The 21,292-nt window shown below is 41.7% G+C and overlaps 1 protein-coding gene across 2 annotated transcripts; it reads right to left on the bottom strand.

The window, feature by feature from the left end:
• Nucleotides 1-517: 517 nt before the first annotated feature.
• acin1b (apoptotic chromatin condensation inducer 1b) lies at nt 518-20,751 on the bottom strand. 2 transcript variants are annotated; one of them, XM_083909190.1, is made up of 18 exons: nt 20,608-20,751; nt 19,100-19,171; nt 18,868-18,979; nt 17,784-17,857; nt 16,386-17,642; nt 16,257-16,313; nt 15,984-16,060; nt 10,771-10,891; nt 6,423-6,468; nt 5,673-5,815; nt 5,336-5,482; nt 4,850-5,021; nt 4,502-4,647; nt 3,475-3,582; nt 3,169-3,276; nt 2,703-3,060; nt 2,518-2,615; nt 518-1,946 (listed from the first exon to the last, which is right to left on the bottom strand). In XM_083909190.1, the coding sequence occupies exons 1-18, from the start codon at nt 20,740-20,742 to the stop codon at nt 1,623-1,625; spliced, it is 3,555 nt and encodes a 1,184-aa protein (XP_083765316.1). In that variant the 5' UTR covers nt 20,743-20,751; the 3' UTR covers nt 518-1,622. The 2 variants fall into 2 exon arrangements, with proteins under 2 accessions (XP_083765316.1, XP_083765315.1); XM_083909189.1 differs by having other exon boundaries at nt 16,257-17,642.
• Between the last annotated feature and the right edge of the window lie 541 nt (nt 20,752-21,292).

Genomic DNA, 21,292 nt, shown 5'->3' with positions numbered 1-21,292 from the left:
TTCAAGAAGAAACTGCTGATATTAAGACATTTCCACTGATTCACTTTGATCAGGTCCTTTGTGTCACATGACCTGCCTGCTGTACTTCTTACTGTAACATAGTTTAAAGGGAACGGGAACAAAACTACTGCTTTTTTTTTTACCCTAATGTGGCTACTGTTTGCTGTAGAAGAACAAGGGATTTTGCTAAACTGTTTTTGCTAAAACATTTTGCACTTAAATTTGACTTTACTGTAAGATTTGTTACGTGAATCTGTACAATTTGGGGAAAACCAATTTACTGCAATTTTTTCTGTATGTTGTAATAAATATTTTCAATTGTGTTCCAGCAATTGCCTACTTTTACACAGTCAGACATGCAATGTTTACCTGTACATGTTGCTAATACACAGAGGAGAAAAGGAAAAAGAATTGAAAACAAAACAGGTCACAATAATTCTTTGAAAAGAGTAAAACCATCCTAGAAGAGAAGCTGATAACCCATTTAAATTTATTTTGTTTTTAAATTCTTGGTACATTCAGCACTTGCAGGAAGAGAAAAAGCAAAAATCAAACTTTCAAACTAAAAACATTAAAATTGTAACCATTACACTATTAGAAGAAACATTTTTCTTACCTCCTTAAATATATATGATTTAAAAGGTTAAAGGAGGGATTTTCAAATAGACTTCAGTGCAGGGAGGTTCAGCTTCCTGTTTTGTTACAGAATAAACCTCCACTTACTAGAATTTCATCTTACCCCCCCCCCCTTTTTGTTGTCGATCAACCATCAAGGACAGACTCGGGCATTTGCATGTCTGCAGCATCACCACACACATGAACATATACTACCTCATCTCTTTATATCTCACTGATCTAGGTTACAGTGTGAAGAAGATGGTCATCACACTCGTAAACATCACCTGATGTAACAACAATCCTCCAAGGCCAAAAAAATCGTGACAAAAGAAAACTTTTCATCACGACGACAGCCTGTGAATCTAGTCGTATACAGTATTTTTTTAAAAAACAAACAAACAAAAAAAGTAAAAGACTAAAACTGATTGGAGAAAACACGTCAAGGTCAGATCTATTTTGGACTGGTTTTATTACAGGGCTCTGAGGAGGAAGGAACTGTGCAGCCACAGAACTAAAATAAAGAGGCGGGCTCCCAAACCTCAGAGGGACAAAATGCTGAGGCGAGCCAGAAAAACCACCTCCCTTCCAGGCCTCTGTTCTTCAACGGAGGATAATTAACAGCGCTACACGGAGGAGAGAGGGAATGCTGTGCTCTCTGGGAGCGGACTGGATTTTGCTTCTGGAAGACGGAAAGAGAAAAGGTGGAGCTAGATGGAGCGTTAATTCACGACAAAACCGAGCATGTATTTCAACATTTTCTGTGTGATTTGACATTAGGATGGTGGGTAAATGGCAGAAGTGTTTGGAAGACAATGCTGGTGTTAAAGTGGATGAATTAAAGCGTGGTGGAGCAGGTAGAGAGGAGCAGACAAGTCCTGGATTTGAGGTGAAAGATGCTTGGCCAGGTGCAAACACGCTTTCTCCCAAAGACTTTGTCTGCCGTGTCCTCTGCTTCACCGATTCCCTCGCTCTCCTCAGCTTTCCCAGCAGCTGCCCCCCGCATCTCAGTGGCGTCTATCCCTTGGGTTGCTACGGCTTCGAGAGCGGCGTCCGCTGCCAGCACCTGCCGAAGGTCGCCTGGGCCGGTGACCGCCGTCTCTCCTCTTGTCCCCCTCTCTGTCTCGGCCGCGATCCCTCTCTCTGTCTGCGTCAGCTCCCCGCCCTGCTGCTCCGCCACCGCCGACCGTCACAGCGGCGTCCTTCTCCCGAGCCTTCAGCCGCTCTTTCTTTTCTTCCTCGCGCTTCTTGTCCTCCTCCTCCTCCTGCTCCTTGCGCCGCCGCTCGCGCTCCTTTTGCCTCTCTGTGCGGTCCAGCAGCCTCTGTGCTGACTGGTGGACAGAAAGCAGCAAGTCATTAGCCTCAGGTGAAACCTCACACTGAAGTTTGAAACCACCAACTGTGATGGACATTTTTTTCCTCAGATCAGATCAGATCAGATCACAGTTGATAAAAAAATAAAACATAACTTATCTATGTGCTTGGCTAGCTTTGATACAAACCTAGAAGTAGCCACAGTTAATTTTCACTCTCCAAAAAGTTTCTATTGAGCATGGACAATTCTCAATGATGCTTTGAGTAACATGACCCCTCCCCTCTGTGGGCGGTGTAAACATTCGATCAGGTGTGTGTGAACAAGAGTGGCGTTATCCATTACTCTACCAAATTCAAGGTTACACTATGTTAAAATGAAGGCTTACATATTAATTGTAGTTCATTAATTATTTTCACTTCATTTAAGCATTTAAAGCACTTTTGGGCAACAGGTGTTGTTTTTAAATGTGCCATATAAATATATTTGACCGTGACAACCAGCAACAAGAGTTAGCATTATTAGCATTGTGAAATAAATACTATAGGCTTGCTACCATTTGATATAACATGGCTAACATTAGGACCAACCTGCTCCTCCGTGAGTGGAAGCCAGTATATACAAGGTGCTGCTTTGGTCTTAAGGAACAAGTCGTCTAGAAGTTTGGCCGGCGGTTCATCCCCCTTCTCTGTTGGTGAGAAAGCAGAAAAGGTTTCAGTCGGAAACACGTCTTTTGAACAGAACTGGTTTTCACACCATCATCTTCTTCTCGTACCTTTCTTATCCGTCTTTCTCTCCTTGCTCTTTGCCCTGTCCCGCCTCTTTCGCTCTCTCTCTCTGGACCGAGATCGCCGTCCGTCCTCCCCCGGTCTTGCAAATTCCCGGATCTTGTCCCGGTCCCATTCGCGTTCGCCGCGGGCTCGCTCCCGACGCTCCATCTCTCTCTCTCGCTCTGCCCATATGTCCCTCACTCCTCCTGCTCCTCGCTCCCTGTCCCGCTCACACTCCCTATCTCTGTCGCGTGCTCTGTCTCTCTCAGGCATCAGAGGAGGCAGCCGGTTCTGAGGAACAACAGGTTGGACCACATGGTCCTCCTCCATTGCTGGCTTCAGGACACCTTTATGAAAGTCCAGCTGCAGATCAAAACACAATGTTTAAGATGATTTTATGGAAAACCTCTGTTGCAATATCAGTTCTTTCATCTGCAAGAATTCTGGTGAAGTTAAATATGACATGTTTACCTCATCCTGTTCAGAGAAATCGACGCCGAGGACCTTGGGATTGCTCAAAGGCCATTTGACGCCGTGGATGGCAGTTCTAGTGGCGACTGCCTCATCTGTCGTCGCATACTACGACACCAAACGAAAAAGGAAAAAGTCTGTTAGACTGAAAGTTATGTTTCCTATAATCAAACATCTATTAGAGAGTGATGAACTAGTGCTATTGTAAATATTCAACAGGACATGGACAGAAATACAAAAAGGGCCAAATGTGATAGCGGACACAATTCATAAAAAAGTTGACACGGGTGATTAATCTGCACTCACTGTGACATAGCAGTGAGACTTGATCTTGTCGATCCAGAATCCCTCCTCTACCACAGTGCCAGTCCGGTTCAGCAGCGCTTTTAGCTGGCCCAGGGTGAAGGGTCGCACCTTTGTGAGAGGGTGAGAGAGAATAAGACGAGCAGTCAGTCAGGGACGGATTGACAGTCGAGTGACACTGTGTTCAACATGTTGGTGCGGCTTAGGTGTGTTGAAAATAATCGTTTCAATGTGGACAATTCTGTAGCACACAATCAAAGTTAGCTGAATAACACTGCATGGTAATTGTCCAGTTGATAGAAGCTGGTGGTTGACTGCAAATGTTTATATTTATCTGACTTATATTAGGAATAATAACCCTGACTAGGTCCTAATTTCTAATTGTCCAACACATAATGACAAGAAGCTTCAGAAACTAATGCACAAGTTTCCACTCATGCTTCAGTAAAACAAGTATCGATGTCCTGAACCCAGTTACAGTTCAGAAGATCACAGCTTTTGTTCGACTAACAACATGGACTTTGCTCTGGCGCCACCCTCAGGAGAGTCCTCACAATCTTTTCTGCATTTCACATCCATGGAATCTGCTGCTCTGATGATGCCACTCTACATCACAGATTAGTTTTGCCTTTTTTCCTCAGAGTGGATGTGAAGCACCAAAAAGAAAATCCACAAATTCTAGTCATTAACTGTATAATGTCTTGTCTTGTTTAAGTCTGCATCATGCACTGTGCCTCAAACTTAAAGGTGATGCTTGAACTACACCCATATTACCTGGGTAAGTGAAGTGTTCCTGACACTAAATTATGGGTATGGCAGTGATATGATTTCCACTGGCATGAACATAATATGTCTCAATGAGGTAAAAATATGTATGTGTATTTGGAAAAGCCGGAATTTTTCCCCATTTTAGTTTGTGGGGGAAGGTATTAACTCAACACACACTTCACACATATGGAAAAAGCAGCACACACTTTCACCAGGCTTTCTGCGCCACCTTGTGCTCTAATATACTCAGTTACAAACCCACCAGGTTGGTCACATGGATGATATTTGAGATTTTGCCACGAGGCGGCGAGAGCTGCTTAGCTGAGCGAACGGGGTCGTCTATGGTGACAGACACGCCAGATTTCTGCTGACTGATAGAGCGACGCACCAGGCTGTCGCTGGGGGTCACTGAGGGAAAGATGAGGAAGAGGCGAGAAGATTAAGTCAGACATGTATTTAAAAAAAGAAAAGTGGAATGTGTGTAATCAAGTTGAGAGGGAGAGATGAAAATGGTGCCTGAGGGATGATGGGAGACATAAGCAGCAGGTATCTGTAACCCTGCAATTTACAGCAATCAAAAGTCCACTGACTTTTCAGCAGGGCACTTCACCTTTCATTTCATCCTCTTCGGTTTTGACAGACGTCTGTGACTCGGAAGCTTCCTCGGAGACACTGCTCTTCCTTTGGTCTCTGGAAATCCTGCGTTGTTTTTCACTCTCCTTTTTCTCTACCTCCTCCTCTTCGTTTGTCTGGCCATTTTCCTGGCTGTCACCTGGAACCACCTGGGGAGGAATGACAGGTAGAAAAACCATAATTTGGCAGCTCAGCACACACTGTCAAAAGCCCAGGACACACACTGATTGGATTTACTTTTGGACATGACTACAACTACAACAATATCGTTGACCTACGCTGCAAAATGTACATTCTCAATTCCACATGTGTGAGTGAGAGTGCCAAGACAGCATAGCCTTATAAAACAGGGTTACAAGATTATTCCTAAGATGAACATGTAACATGCAGGAAGAGCTGCTTCAAAATGTCTTGCACTGATACGAAAAACAACATTCTCATTGTCTTTTATGCCATTACTCACCTGTGTGACAGTGCGTCGAATCTTGAGTCCTTTGTCCTCATCACTGCGGCTGTTGTCCTGGTTACTCTCGTCCTCAGACAGCTGCAGCTCCTCTGGATGTAGGTCTACCACTGCCTCCTGGTTTATTTTAATGTCTGGGATCAAAGACTGGAGGACAGAGACACAGACAAAGGAACATTAGAGGCAAAAACAGTTCAGGAATCAACACATCGGTTTCAGGTTGTTAATGTGATGCTTCACTATAAGCTTAGTATCAAGCTAAATATAGAAATATGAGCACACATTAAAAAAAAAAAAAAAAAAAAGGTAAATCAATGTAAAACATCAACAGTCGTACCTTCAGTGAGTCTGTAGTTATGCTAATGGATGGTTTCTTCGTAGTGACTGCTGTGCTGGAGCCCCATCGTCTCTTCCTCCCTGCTGCAGTTGCTGTCTCACCCTCTCCTCCTCCATCTGTGGTGGCTGGGGAAGATTTACTGCCTGTAAAAGAATATAAAAAAAAATAGCAGTTTATCACAGAGGACAGAGAAAATGCACATATTATGTCAAGTCACTGACGGAATAATTGCTTAAGTACTTAAACCTCAATTGTTCTACTTAAGAGCGGCAGCATCTAATATCTGTTTATACATGGAATGTATAAACCTGTAGTGAAATAGAAAAGGAACCTAACTATATATATATATAAATGGCAAACATGAACAAAGAGCAATGGGACTGAGGCCAGAAGAAGGAACAGTGTCTTTGCAGACGATCATTAAAATATGGAGAAACACAGGAGCACTGAGACTCTGAATGTGACTTTAATGTTAAAGGATGACACTAATGTAATTTTACTTTGCATACAAACTACTATAGTGTTCATTAATTTAGCGATCTGTGATCATCAGAGAAGCTTAACTTGCAATCTACTGCTATTCTACTCGATGAGACCCATTAATCATCATTTCAACTCGTCCAAATGCTGCTAAGTGTGACTAAAATATTGAAGGGTGGGTGTTTTCCTTTTCAATCTCGTTTCTTTGCCCAGTCCTCATGTAGGATGAATCATCCAGGTGTTGGGAAAACACACATGTTGTATACTCACTGGTCAAGGATATCTTGCGAGCAGCAAAAGCCTTAGGCGTGGTGCTCTGGAAGGAGAGAGAGACAGAAAGAGAACATACAGAAACCCCAGGGGTGCGGGGCAAGATGAGAACCAAGAGTACAGAGCAGACAGGCATTAACAGAGAGGAGGTAAAACAGGACAAGTGGAGGGGAGGGTGGGTGGGGGGCGTTAAGTAATGGAGGCCTACAGTCTCCAATTGTACATTAAGAAGATGATTCCGTGGTCGATAGAGACTCCAGACACATTTCTGCCTTCCACCTCTGCTCAAAGACACTGACATAAATCATTATTCTTCTACCCTTGTGTGTGTGTGCACGCTTCAAGGACAAATAGAGTACATGGTGTGCACTAGGACATGAATACGCCTGTGTGAAAATCAGAGAGGATCATATATTAGAATATGATATTACAACATGGCGTCTATCACACTGCTCTGGGAGTGAAAGGTAAATCAAGACCAGCAAAGTGTTGGTAAACGGGTTTGAATTGATCCCGTCACTTCACAGGACTGACTGCACTGATTTTATTTGTATTTGACTACTAGCTGCACTTGTTGGGAGGGATAGATGAACAATATCTCATCACAATTCTTCTGCCTAATACTGCAATTGTCATTTCATCAAGTCCTCTTTCAGTTCAACATTTACCATTGAATAGATGAGAAATACTCGGAGCATTAACACATGACACCATCAAAATATCAACCACTTTATATGCAAGGATGAGAATGTAAGGGTATTACTCATATATGTGCATTATAATAATAAACCTCCATCTGCCAGCATAATGTTGTACTACCTAAATTGCAGCCTTTGTGACTTGTTTATTGCGATTTTAATTTGAAAAGAATTTGTTGTTCAGCCCTACTTGGTAGTGATTTTAAAACTAAATAAAAACCTAACAATGATAATGATCAAACCTAAATAACCTGATCAACAGCAAAAAAAAAACCAAATAACACTAAATAATACCAAAATCTGAAAGTCATAGATGTAAGTAACAAATATTTATCCACTAAAGAAACCGTTGTTTCCTGTTTTTGCTTTTTATGGCCCACTTCCTTTTGTGCTGATGAGTTCTGTAGAGCAGAGATGGAGAGCCGAGTGTTGAAGCCTCGCAGATCTGTCAGCAGGACTACAGTTGCTGCAGCTGAAATCCACCTTACTTAATTATTTACTGTATTTAACAACAAACCAATGTAGATCTAGAGCGTGATTAAATTTATAAAGAGGATTTTGAGCTTGCGTTCAAAATGATTACCGCAGCAAATATGACAGTTTAAAAAATTGCGATAAATTACAGAGGAGAACAATTTAATCCTCTTACTAACAAAAAAAGAGAGATTAGAGTTTTTTTAAAACTGTAAATCATATCAAACCATTTGTCACCATGAAACCATTTGACACCTGATTCCTTACTGGCTTGACTATCTAGGCAACAAGGATCCAATCAGAGTAGGCAGAGGAGTGAGGGTGGGACTTGATTTGAGAGTGCAGATTAGCCACCAGGCAGGAACGTGTCACTGGATTGGACTTTTTTCTTGAATGGGGACTCTTGGGGAACTTTTCTCGATTTACTTCTGATCACAGAGTTGCGCTTCAGTCTTTGGGAGGTCTGAAGTTTCAAACTGGCTGATGATAAGATTCTGGTGAGGTGTATTTAGTTTGAGTCCATGATCTGTGAGGTCCATCCAGCAAATAGAAGGAAAATCCATCGGCTTAAATGAAACGTCTTTAAATGTCAATGTCCATATTTGATTAAAAAAAAAACAAAAAAAAAAACAGTCCTCAAAGTCCTCTTTCTGACTCTGAAATGTCAAGATGACAAAAACATGTTTTCCAATGAGTTCCAGTTTTAAAATGTTTATGGGGTGTATATAACCAGGTGGGTTGAAGAACAAATGTCTGATGAAAAGTGTCTTTAAGGGATAGAAGATTAAAAAAATAATCCACTGGTTTTGTTCCTTTCGAGTCTGGGTAGTAGTAAAAAGGAACACGATAATGGCATCTCTGGTGCATTGCTTCTGCACCCATATGAAGTCAATTGAGATGCCAGGCTGTGGGTGTAGCAGTAGTCACAGCAGCTCGAGCACCATATCTTGATTCTCTCACAATAAATCCACACTTAAAGTTACACTTGAGTTCCTGCAGAGGAAGATGGACTGATGATTTGTTGATACATGCAGCTCTCTTTAGCCCAGATGTGGATGATGAACAACACTTTGCTTCCACAAAATACCACAGTTCATAATGTGTCCATTTACTTGTGCTTGGCATTATGTTTGCTTTTTTGAAAATCCTTACTTCATTAGATCTTGTGTAGAGTCCAGGGAAGCAGTTCTCTTATTATGATCACACTGATGACTGAATTTACATGCAATCAAACAGAGGAGGATTTCACTTGCACAGCTGAATAATTAAAATCATTTTTTGTTTTTTGTTTTCCAGGCCAGATGACGATTCTCAGCCTTACACAACAAATAATTGCACTGCTCCAGATGATTTGAAGTACGAGTGCAGGCGCACAGTCGGAGTACTTCCTCAGATATATAGATGTCTAATCCATGAAATGTCCCACAAGCATCTCTTCCAAATATATCATGGCTGCACTGTGTTCCAAAGTTTAAAACCCTCAAATAGTGGCCAAATAAATGCTCTGGTCACTGTATGGGTTACTGCAGCAGTTCTCAGTCCAAAGTCAATACTACACCCCACAAGCAGAGGGCGGTGTGGGTTTAAAACTGGGCAGATGAAGACTTCTGTCACTCAACTTGAGCTACATCTGGCTCTTAGAGTACAGAGGTGTAGATGTTGGAGGACAGCACTGTGAGACTGTACATATCTTCAAAACGGGAGGTGGGAAAGGTGGATAGTGCGTGAGATGATACAAGGCGTTTATCACACTCCTTCCTTTATCCCATTACTCATCACCAACAGACAGTGCAGTACAGTCCAGTCCGGTTCAGATCAGCAAGCAGGCTTTCAACCCCTAAGGCTGGGTTACCATGACAACTGTGTGCTGCTGCAGTTACCATGGCTGCCACTGCTGTCGATGGTGATCTGCTGGCTCAGCTCATCACTGGAGGGCTACATGGGCAGCCTTGCAGGCTCAGGTTTTACTCAGTGCCATATGGTTGCAGACTCTGGCCCTAATTCAGGTACCAACGACGCACTTGGGCATAGCGGGACAGGAGTTGTAGGAGTAGTAGGAGTGGAGGAGGTGTTGGTGGTGGTGGTGGTAGTAGTACGCAGCAGGTACCATTAGGGGCAATGGAAGAGGCATGGGAACCTTCATAACAAAGCAATCAATGGGGTTTTAAACAGAAATCACACCATAAATATATAGTGAGAGAAGCGTTCATGATGGGATATAGAGGTAAAAATGGGAACAAAGAGGGTAAGAGAGACAGCGGATAAAAGAGAAGAGGGAAGTAACAGAGCAGGGAGGATGAAAAGAGGGTGAAAGGAACAGCATAGGAATTGGATCTCTACACATACTGTCAGGGTCCATTACTCATGCAAAGCTGAGGGAAAATCAAAACCCCACCCACCTTCCGGAGAACAGTAAAAAAAAAAGACATGCCTGTAAAAACTTCAATAGCATAGATGGTATCATTAATCTAGAATCTAGATAATCAAAACAGAACATGCAACATAGGAACACGTGGTTGTGAGCAACCTATGCTGCGATTCATCGTCATTTCTTTATCTGGCAAAATCTGAGCTCTTAGAAAATAATCTGTGGTATAACAGTGATTGCTATTTGACCTAACGTACCATGGCCATGTGATTTTATGTTTTAACTTCTCTCATTACTTCCCTAACACACATACAAGCACGGTCATATGAGGAGCATGCACTCTTGGACACCTAGTCCGACACTAACGTAAGTGCCACTGACACTTATGAACACAATTCTTTGCATTTGAGCATTAGCACTTGACTCTCCTCTACAGGACCAGCCATATAATGGACATGTGTGAGAGATCGTCAAAGTGAAAGAGCTAGTAATGAAAGATTAGTTGCATTAAACACAAATGAAAGGATTAGTTCATTCCTATTTATTTCAAGACCCAACTCCAACTCAACCCGTGTTTGTTCACATGTGATCAACTGTATCATCACCCAATTGAGCATTTCAAAGTTTAAAGGGTGTAGGAGGGGTTAAATCAGATCCCCACAAAGGCCTTTAATGACTGTCCAAACATTAGGGTTGTGTTGGTTTTGAGTAACCCTCTAAACAACGCATGCCCATGTGTGAATGAGGATGCAGGTTAGTGGGAGACGGAACAATAACCTGGGCACCCCCATGCTCTCCGTGACCTTACCTCCTCCAGGCGGTTCTCGCTGTTCTCCGGCTCAGCCTCGGACGCCGGCTGCTCAGCCATGGAACTCTCAGAGTCTGGTTCCACCTCTGTCACAGCAGCTGCGCTGGGCTCCGACACCTCCCTGCAGGACGAGGAAATAATTGGGTGAGGAGTGAAGGTTTGGGCTCACCGTCACTACCTTTCTGACCAGGGCTGTGAGGGCACTGACTGGTCTCAACAACAAGGTCGTAATTTTTTCAGCAAAATGATGACAAACATTTACTACAAATGGCTACTTTGCTGTGAAAATGTGATGCTTTATTGTCTGTCATGAGACAATAAATGAATTTCAGCCAATAAAAGGAGCAATTTACTTACATCACCAAGTGCGAACAACTTGATAGATGACCAAAAACAACTATAATCGGCTATCGCTAGTTATAGCTCTAGTGAAAGATGAGTCAGACAACGACAAAGTTCAAGCATGAGCACAACGATGTCTATTACAAGAGGAAAACACAGCAAGAGTCAGAGGAAGGGTGCTGGAGGCCACTGATCTGGGTCACTCCTCCTATAAATAACTTGCAAGTTAACTGACACCCACAGTCACAAACACACCTCAGACTAACTCAAACAAATGACTCCTTGCCTATGGTTTTCATTTGGTAGTTTTCATTCTACGCTGGGTCAGAAACAAAATGCTACCACGGCCAATTAGGCCATGCTTTGTAGTGTCTTTGCATTAGACCACATACAGTCTAATCCTTCATCACATTACGTTGTTGCCATCTAGAACAGAGGAAACGTCAAGGTCACATTGTAATATTTTATGCCAGCATTATCAAAATCCTCCTCAGCTGCCTCCATATGACGAAACAGGCACTGAGGCAGCACCCTGGAGGTGGGAGGATCATATTCTGTAGCATCCTTCTCTCCATCACAGAGTGCACACCGCTCTGTATAGTTTGACTTCTTGCAGACCTTTTCCAACTGCACATTGAGGAGAACAATAATACATTTTTGTAGTGATAGTAAATTCCAGTGTCAATACGAATCACTGCGTTTTTTTATATGTATACATAAAGATATATGGATATTGTGGAATAATAAATGAATGCTGTCATTAGGCCATTAATCATCAAACTCATATCACAGCTGCAAACATTTTAAGTATAAAATTATAACCTTTTTATTATATAACTAGGTGATTATAAATGTAAAATACATTCACTGGTTGCAAACCATCAAGCACAGAGTCTCACATGGACAGCTCAGGCAGTAAAAGTTCAAATACTACTTACTCTAATGTGTAGCACTGCCTCATGCATCTTTCGGATGAGGGTTATTAATGTGAGTGTATGTCTATAGAGATGTTCAGGTATGATATAACAGCCAAGTGTGTGCAGGAGGATGGCATTTCCCTGGCATTTACGAAACACTTTTGATATTAGATGGCGATGCCAGTGTCTGGGTGTGAAGTTGTTTGGCAAAGCCAGAAGCACACCTGCACAAGCTTTAACAAGAAACAAACATCAAATAGAAATACAACTTTGGATCAGAAATCAAGGAAAGGTGATGATCACTAATAAAACACAACAAATGTATTACCATGTGTCAGTATGATGCTTGGCCCTTCCCTGTTAAATATCTGCCTTGAAGCGCTTTTATTTTACAAATCAAGAGATTTATATATGTAGGCTAGAATGAAGAAACATGTGCAAGTACAGGTTCAGCCTTTATCACCAATATCAACATGTGTAAAACGTATCATAAAAAGTGCATTTAAAAAAAGCACCCCGACGTAACATAACATAGGTTGAGGATAACCCATGAGACCAACACAAATAGATTGTAGCCCAACAGTTATTGAAATCATGTCAAAATTAACAAGCTGACTCATAAAATTCAAACAGTCAACTTTAAACTACTCATGAAATCAAATCCCAACGAACATTAGTCTGAGATATGATGCCAGCTGGGGGAATTATATCACACCATAAGGGCCCATTCACAATGACTGCACAGCTAACAGATGTCTGTTTTCATGATCTCTCTCGACACCAGTGAGATCCTTAACAGCTACAGCCACACAAGTACAAAAAAAATAAACATAGTTCTCTGTGTGCAAGACAACATGATGCAGAATAATCCAGCATAATGGCTATGTTCAGAGAAATCAGCATTTTCTCACATAAAGATCCTTTCAATTAATTCTAAGTAATTTAGTGTCCAGCAATAACCAAACTTGCTGCGTGGGTTGCTTTGGTAACAGCATAGGTATACCCACATTTGCAACACAGCTTTCAAACGCTGATTCAGATGGAAAAAACTGAGGTGCATAATCTCACACGCCAAACAGCCCTGTCAAATTGTGGTACAAAAGTCCATTATCACATGAGAAAAAACTGCTATATACACACTCACCAGCCACTTTATTGGGGACAACTGTTCAACTACTACAGCCAATCAACATGGCTGCAATTCAATACATTTAGACATGGTGAAGATGAGTTGCTACAATTCAAACGAAGCATTAAAATGAGAAAGAAAATACTTTAGTGTCTTGTAATGTAGTGGTTCCAGATGTTGGCGTCTGAGTATTTCTGAAAATGCTGTTCTACCCAAATTTTCTCTACCAACAATCTCTAGGGTGTACAGAGACAGCAAAAAAAGAGAGAGAAATATCCAATGAGCAGCACTTCTCAGGGAGAAAAAGCGTTGTTGAGATGTCAAACCTAGAACACAGATGGCCTACAGCAGCTAAAAGATCACACCTGGCGCCACTCCTGCCACTTCATTAGATGTCTTCTACCTAATAAAGGGGCTGATGAGCACATATTCCCCTTTTGTGTTGTAGACACAGCTTTGCTTTATAATGGTCTGCAGCATGAGCAATATTTCAGGCACGAATTCTAATACCACTATTGTATGTCACATTAAGAGTGATGCAAATGTGCAGGCAGCATGTTCAGATTGAGACACATCCTCAGAAATTTGAATCACATTTCAAAAATAACTCCAAATCTGGTTTAAATCAGACTATACCATGTTATCAAATGTGTTTCTTTTCTCCTACATTTGGTGTAAAAAAAAAAAAAAAAACATTCTGGACAAAATATGGATAAGCAGTAAAATCTGATTTTTATCAAGCAGTCTGAATAAGGCCTATGCAATCTGACCCTGTTACTTATTCAACAATATACGACTTCATTGTAAATCTATTTTTGGCATTGATCAAAGAAAGGAGACCCCCCTCTGTCTCTCCCAAGAAAAATCTCCCCGACTCCCTCACCCAACAAAAGACACTCTCTCACTGCGTCCCCACCCCCGGTCCCCCCTCACGTGTAACACGCTCCCAACCACGCCAATGTGATCATATTACATAAAATATTAGCGGCAGTTAAGACACGCCAACTAACCGCCAACGGAAATTACCAACCAGACCCACTGTAAGCTGTGACCGGCTCTGTTTTTCTGAATCAGTTGTGTGAAAGTGAAGCCTTCAGTCGCCCTTCTGGCTCACTCTTACCCGTTTTTGTTGCCTTCGGACAGCATAATGACCGCTCTTGAAAGGAAAAGCCCCGGGAATTAAAAAAAACAACAACAATCTGTCGCTAGCGCTGACTCCGCTTAAACGTGGGATAAAATCGGGGATAATAAAAAGAAATCAGGACGTGGTTGTTTCTACTGCTGATTAACCGCACACTGCGTCGGCATCAGGGATGCATGGCGGCCATGTTGGTTACAGAGACCTGTGTCAAACCTACCGGAGTGGTTAAAAGAAAAAAGAAAAAAACGTTTTCCTGTCAATGGTTTTCAAAATAAAATAAATCTGTTACTCGCCCAAATGTGGCGCATTCCCAAAAACCCGCAAAATTATTTGACGCCAGCGGTTATGACTCGCAACACAATCAATCAGCAGAGAAAGGCAACGATTGAAGGCGGAAGAACACCGGAAAAGCAGCAGCAGTGGTCACGCTGGCTGCTGGGCTGCCGCACAGAACGCCTGAAAAGAAATATAACCTGCTATATTTGGCAGCACAGAGACGGTTCGTTTACATCATTAGATTAAGGTTTAAAATTGGGCTCCAGCCAACGACTATTTTCATGATTCATTAATGTGTTCACTATTTTTTCCTTGGTTCATCAATTCATTATTTAGTCCACGGGCAAAAATGACAACACCCTCAAATTACATGCTGTTGACCTCAAACCAAATAGATTTCCTGCTACAGAAGAGCAAATAAAACAGAAAATATTCACATGTATGATCCTTAAATAAGGGGAGTTGTTCCTACTGAAATCAAAACAAAAACATCCAAATTTAATGACTCTATAACAAAATAGTTGGTCATTAATCTTGTAAATGATTAGTAACTGATTAACTGTCAAAACATTTGGCAGATATGCTCTCAGTTTTGTGAGCAGTGTTCACAATTTGAACACTTCTTATACATGTCCATGCTGAGAAATGATATGCAATTGGAAAATATTTATTCAGTCCTGGCACAACCCTCAAAGTGGAATAAGTGCAAGTCAAGAGTTCAACTTCAATGTGGAAGACTCAGTGCTGTCATTTGCAAAAGTAAATCATACATAAGACTCAACCGTGACCTCCAGATATTGATGATTACATGACCACAAACTATTATCTTACATTAGCTGATATGCCATGTCAAATGATTCATATGTTTTCATTGTTTTGGTTGAGAGTGTTAAATGCATGCCAAGTGTCTATTAAATCCACAATATCCCAAGAAATTAAATGATAAGTCTGTGTGGTCTACATTATAACATGCAGAGGTGAAGATGGATTTATAAGTAAAGGGGTAGGCAATATGGCTTAAAATTATATCTCAGATTGTTTTTACACAAAACACAATTCCTTTTACACCGAACACAGTATCAGTTATTTACATTGATCTTTTTTCTTCTTAAAAACATGCAATACAAATGAGAAAGACATTTAAAAAACTAGTTTGCATTAACTTATAAATATAAAATATAATAAAATGTATATAAAATATATATAATATATAAAAATGTATTTCCCCTTAGGGTTACAGTGCAACCAAACACAAACCTGCCTGCTGCCTGCCACAAACCTTTTCTATCTGCTTGTTCTTGCTTTGTTATGGGTAAAATGCTTTTGTATGCCACACTGTTGTCGTAGTTGTGTTTTTGTCTCCAAAATAAAAAATATTCACAAAGAGAAAAAGAAGATTTTTACTAACCTCTTTGAAAGGTGTCGTTTCTCCACATCTTTACACAGGTTTGTTTTAGTTTTCTCTTCCTCTGCCTCCTCTACCTTCTGTGTGAAATTATTCAAAGTAAAAACAATGAAAGACAAATCGCAATACGTCGAAAGAAATTAAGCTTTATATAAAGGGCAATTTTTCTATGAAAAAAAAATCGGCTAATCTTACACTCATGAAACACATTATGTTCACAAACACTACTTATATTTATCAATAGCCTGATGAGTGACTGACACCTTAATGACTGACCTTGAGCTGTCGGGCAGGAGAGGCTTTATCCCTGGAGGATGAGGATGATGATGACGACTGTGAAGAGTGTGAAGAGGAGTCAGAATCTGATGAGGAGCCTGAATCTTGTTCCTCAATCACAGTCACAACCTTCCTGTCTTTGTTCACCATCTGCTTTCTTTTCTCCTGCTCCTCTTTAAGGTGACTCTCCTCTCCGCGTTTCCGCTCTTTTTCTTTCTCCTCTTCATGATGTTTTCTTTCTTTTTCTTTTGCCTCTTCCTGGCGTTTTCTCTCTTTCTCTCTCTCCTCTTGAAGTCGTTTTAGCTCCTTCTCTTCTTCCATGTGTTTCTTCTCTCTCTCCTGTTCTTGTGCTTTCTTTCTCTCGCCTGCTGTTCTTTCTCTCTCTTGCTGTTGCTCTCTCTCCTCCTTCTTCCCCTCTTCCTCCATCTCTCTGTCCTCTTTTTGCCTCTTTCTCTCCAGTTTTTGCAGTGGAGATTCAGTGGAGGACCCAGCAGTAGAGTGAGATGCATCTTCTGACTTTTCTGTAGATGTACAGAAAGCCCCCTCTGACTCCATCTTGTGTACAAGAAGAGAAAGAGGTCCTGGCCTATGCTTCACAGGAGGCTCAGGACTGCTGGAGCGTGAGCTTGAGTCAGAGTCTTGCCTCTGCATGGTGGGAGGTGGAAAAGACCCCATCCTTGGGCCAAGCGCAGGAGCTTTTCCCTCCTGGTCTTCTGGGTCTGGTGGACTCTGCTTGGGAGTGTCAGGGAGCGGAAACAGGTTGGGTGGTGGTGAGGGAGGAGGCGTGGGGTGACGTAGCTGCATGGGTGTCTGTGGTACCTGTGGTGGTGGGATGTGCTGCGGAACTTGAAGCTTACGTTTGGACCTTCCACCAGAGACAGTAGGGGACATCTGCTGCGGCTGGGGAGGGACTCTGTTTCCCTTTCGTGCCTTGCCAGGACCAGGCCCCCAATCGTCATCATCATCACGCTCATCATCACTGTCATCTTCATCGTCGCTGTCCTTAAAGACATGACTTCCTGATGAAACCCCAGCAGATCGGCTGAGACGGAGAACAGGATGAGCTGATCCTGGTTCATTCGGTGCAGTGCCCTCTTTCTCCTGGACTCCTGGCACAGCAGGGGGCAGCCCTTGGCGGTCAGGCTTACCCAGGACGCGTACTGACAGGGAGGCAACAGCGCGGGGAGGTGAGGGGACTGGTGGCTCCTTATGTCCTGCTGCTCGCTGCATCTTAGGTCCCGGAGTTTCAGAGGACTCTTGGCAGAGAATTGCAGGACTGGGGTCCATGTCAGTGCTGTATGCCATCATCCGATGACCCATGACTGAAGCACCACCTGCTTTCTCTTCTGCTCTACTCAGAGTGGACTGAGATGGTATGGGGCAATTCTGCTAGACACAAATATGAACATGACATATGGCACACTATTTTAACTATTTTTATTTTTATTAATTCAAGGCTACAGAAACACAATTTAAAACACAGTGAGTGTTGTTCATTTAACTGTTTGACATGTGTGCGTTACTGACCTTGGTCGAGACATAGGAGAAACTGTCATTTTCTTCCATGTGCTCGTCATCATCCTCTGGCACTGCTGGGCTTTCTGTTAGTGATGGACACAAAGTAGAAGTTTCATGTCAGCCCCAAAATCAAAAATAATCTTAATCATCTTTATCTAGATAATAATTCTCAAAACAAAGTTACTAAATGCATCACAAATAAATGCAACAATTTCCTCTGGCAGTGAGTTCCACAGTTCCAGCCCTTTCTTCAAAAGCTCTTTCCCTCTAGGTATTAAGCCAAGACAGAAGATTACTAATACAATTAGGAGCCAGGCCATTATGTGCTTATTAAGTAATTAAACATAACCTTAAAATGAAATCACAGAATTATTGGAAGCCAGTGTCAAGAGGTTAAAACTAGTATTGATATGTTTAAAAGTGTTCCCTTTGGTTAAAATCCTGTGAGATCGTTTCAGTATCTTCAAAACTAAACATTGGCCGAGTCTGGCAAAGTCCCTTAGTTGATAAAAACATGTTTGTACCAGTTTAGTGAGAGGCTGCACATGGCAATCAAATTGCAATCACATAAAACACAGAGATGTCTAGCAACAGGTTTAACAAATATAGACAGTTCTCCAGTAGATGGCAGTAGGTGACAAGTTAGTGTTGCTGGGCCACATAAAACAATCAGAATTAGAATCAGAATACTTTGTCAATCCCCGGGGGGGGGGGGGGGGAATAAGAATTCAGTCTAACAAGAATTTAGCTTGAATACGTTCTTGAACATTCAGTTTTTTACATTTTCTTGGTAGTCTTGCAGAACCCAGCATACTTAGTTCAGTGAGCTTTATAGGGATATACAGCTGCATGCTGACACAATGTATGTATATGGTATGTCCAAGTGGGAGCATACACAATGTAAATTAGGTCAAATTCATCCCAAAAACCAACCCTTGGGATGCCTCACACTGGATAATACAAAATAATATACGTGTCACTCAAAATTTTATGTGGGAGAGCAAGTTTATTTAACATTTCTTCTGCTATGTGTTATTCTTCCCTCAAACATGTATAATATAGGAGTTAGGATCATGTGTGTGTTTTGAAGTACCATCAGCCTCTTCTTCTTGCTGGGCCTCTCTCTCAAGCCTCTGGCGAAGAAGTTCCTGTTGCTTGGCCAGGTACTGTTTTATGAAGCTGTTCTGGCACATCTCCTCCCCAATCTACAACAAGCACAAAAAGATGAATAACACTGAAACGATATTATCACATGAATCACAACCATTATTTATTATTTTAAGAATTAACAAACTGACCCATTCAAAAAAAAAAACTCTTCCTACCTGAGAGTTGGGCTGCAGTGCACTGTGGGAGTGGGAGGATGATGACTTCTGTAGGTTTTCTAGCATCAGAGCCTGACATGGATGAATAAGGGGAATCATATAAATGCAAAATTATACTATATGCAATAACACCAAGGATAGAATTGCTGATGTAATATTAGGATTTTACATGCACAGTAAAGAAACAAAGAAAGCTGCAACGATTGAGTCTGACTCTGCAGTTGCAGAGTCAGACTCAATCTGGGTGCGGTTTGTCAGTTCTGTACAGCAACTTAATCTCTAAACCACAAATAGACTTTTTCATTTGGCTAGAAACTTTAGTTTGTGAACTATCCACGACTGCATCCACACAATATGTTCAGATGTGATATCTTGTAAAGACTTTGATGGCTGGATTTATTTGTTTGTATTTACCCAGGTTACACAAACTGAACAAACAAGCAGGAAGCAGTTAAATGTCCAGCCAGAAAAGCCAGTCTAAAGACGAGATAAATGGCAAAAAAGTAAGTTATCATAGAGTTAAAATAGCCTTATGACAACAAGTGTCCTGGTGGTACGGCACACTCAGGGGGGCATGCCTTGTTTGTGTTGATGATAAAGTGTCATTTCCTCATGCACCGCGCTTAAAAAGGTGAACTATCCCTTTAAGATGACACCGGGGTGTCCTGTTCCAAGATAATCCCCCGACTCTCCGACATGCCAACTGTTTTCACAATACACCAGTTATTTCGACAACTTTAAGGTCAACTCTAAAACAATTCAATATTTGAAATGACTCGTTACTCTACAACATGAATTTAACAGCACATCAGGGCATGCGACACAGCAACAGAAACGTGCATCTCGAAGACGGAAGATGATAACAGCCATAGAGTATGAGAACAGTTAATGAAGTGAATTAAACGTTCATGTATTAATATACTTTCATGCATGTAGTGTCTCTATTGCAGGGGATAACTAGTGACCTCAGTATTTATAACCTCGGTGCGGCCCTAGAACCTGTGGTTGTTTATGTACCCAAAGTCGTGTGTGTAACAACAACAACAATAACATTGTTATAATCGGATTTAGCTTACAACATGTTTGAGTTAACGTGCCGTGAAGTGTTTACATCGCGCCGCCGTGACTTCAACACGAAAAAAGCACGGCTGCAGTCGAGTACTGTACACTACCGTGTGCGGCCGTTCGTTGCTCACTCTCGGCTTAGGCCTCGACTTGACAGGTGCACATTTAACTGTGTGCAACACGATGCACTGCGAGTTCCGACCCACCAAGTACGAACTCGTTTGGTAGACATTTTCTTTGCACTGTCAATAACTAACAACGGCGAAGAAAAATAGTTGTTTGTGTGTAAAAGCGTGTGCAAACCAATTTATGTATTCCCGCTTCCGTGCATATACACACACACCGTTACGGCCTCCTATAACGTTCACCCCCCTCCTCCTCTCTCCTCCTACTGAACTTAGCCAGACTCGACAGTCGTCCACAACAAATTTGAGAACACTTACCCCTTTCAGTCGCTTAATGAGCGTGTTTTTCTGACCGCTTTTAGGCAGGTTTCTTTGCTCCAAAGCGGCTTTTAAATCCGCGACGCGGAGCGACTGTAGAGGTTTTCCATCAAGCGTAATATCTTCGTCCGCCATTTTGCTCCCTCCGCTTGTCTAAACTCCAACAAGCGTCGCTACGGCTGCTTCTCGGCGTCACCGCTCGGCAGTTTCCGGAAAGGTTCGGCCTTTCCGAATGTCATAATTTACCGGGTAAATTTGACCCTCCACACACTTTTTATTCAAACTTCGATTTGGTGGCTTTTGAGTACATTTGACTTTTAAATCTTTGAAATATTCCTACAGATACACTACATTTACATTTTGAAAGACATTCACTACACATCAATAATCCAAACATTCGTTTAATAGCAAAAATGTATTGTGCATTCTGAACAGGGACACTAGACAGGCAGACATCCAATGTAGTGTGAAGTAAAAAGGTTTGTGTGTCTTTTCCTGTGGGAGAAAAGTCAAAAGAGTCATTTTTGATACCTCAGCAAATATGTGTAACAGACTCAAACGTGGTCACATCGTGTGGAAACTATTTTTTTTTTGTACAAAACAATGTTTTTCCCCAGATGTTTTTTTTGTTCATTGAAAATCATCAAAAAAAAATCACCCTGGTGAAGGATGCTCGTATATAAAA

Source organism: Microchirus variegatus (assembly GCF_963457635.1).
Source record: "Microchirus variegatus genome assembly, chromosome: 2".
Lineage (NCBI taxonomy): Eukaryota > Metazoa > Chordata > Actinopteri > Pleuronectiformes > Soleidae > Microchirus > Microchirus variegatus.
This window is presented reverse-complemented; position numbering and strand designations above follow the sequence as displayed.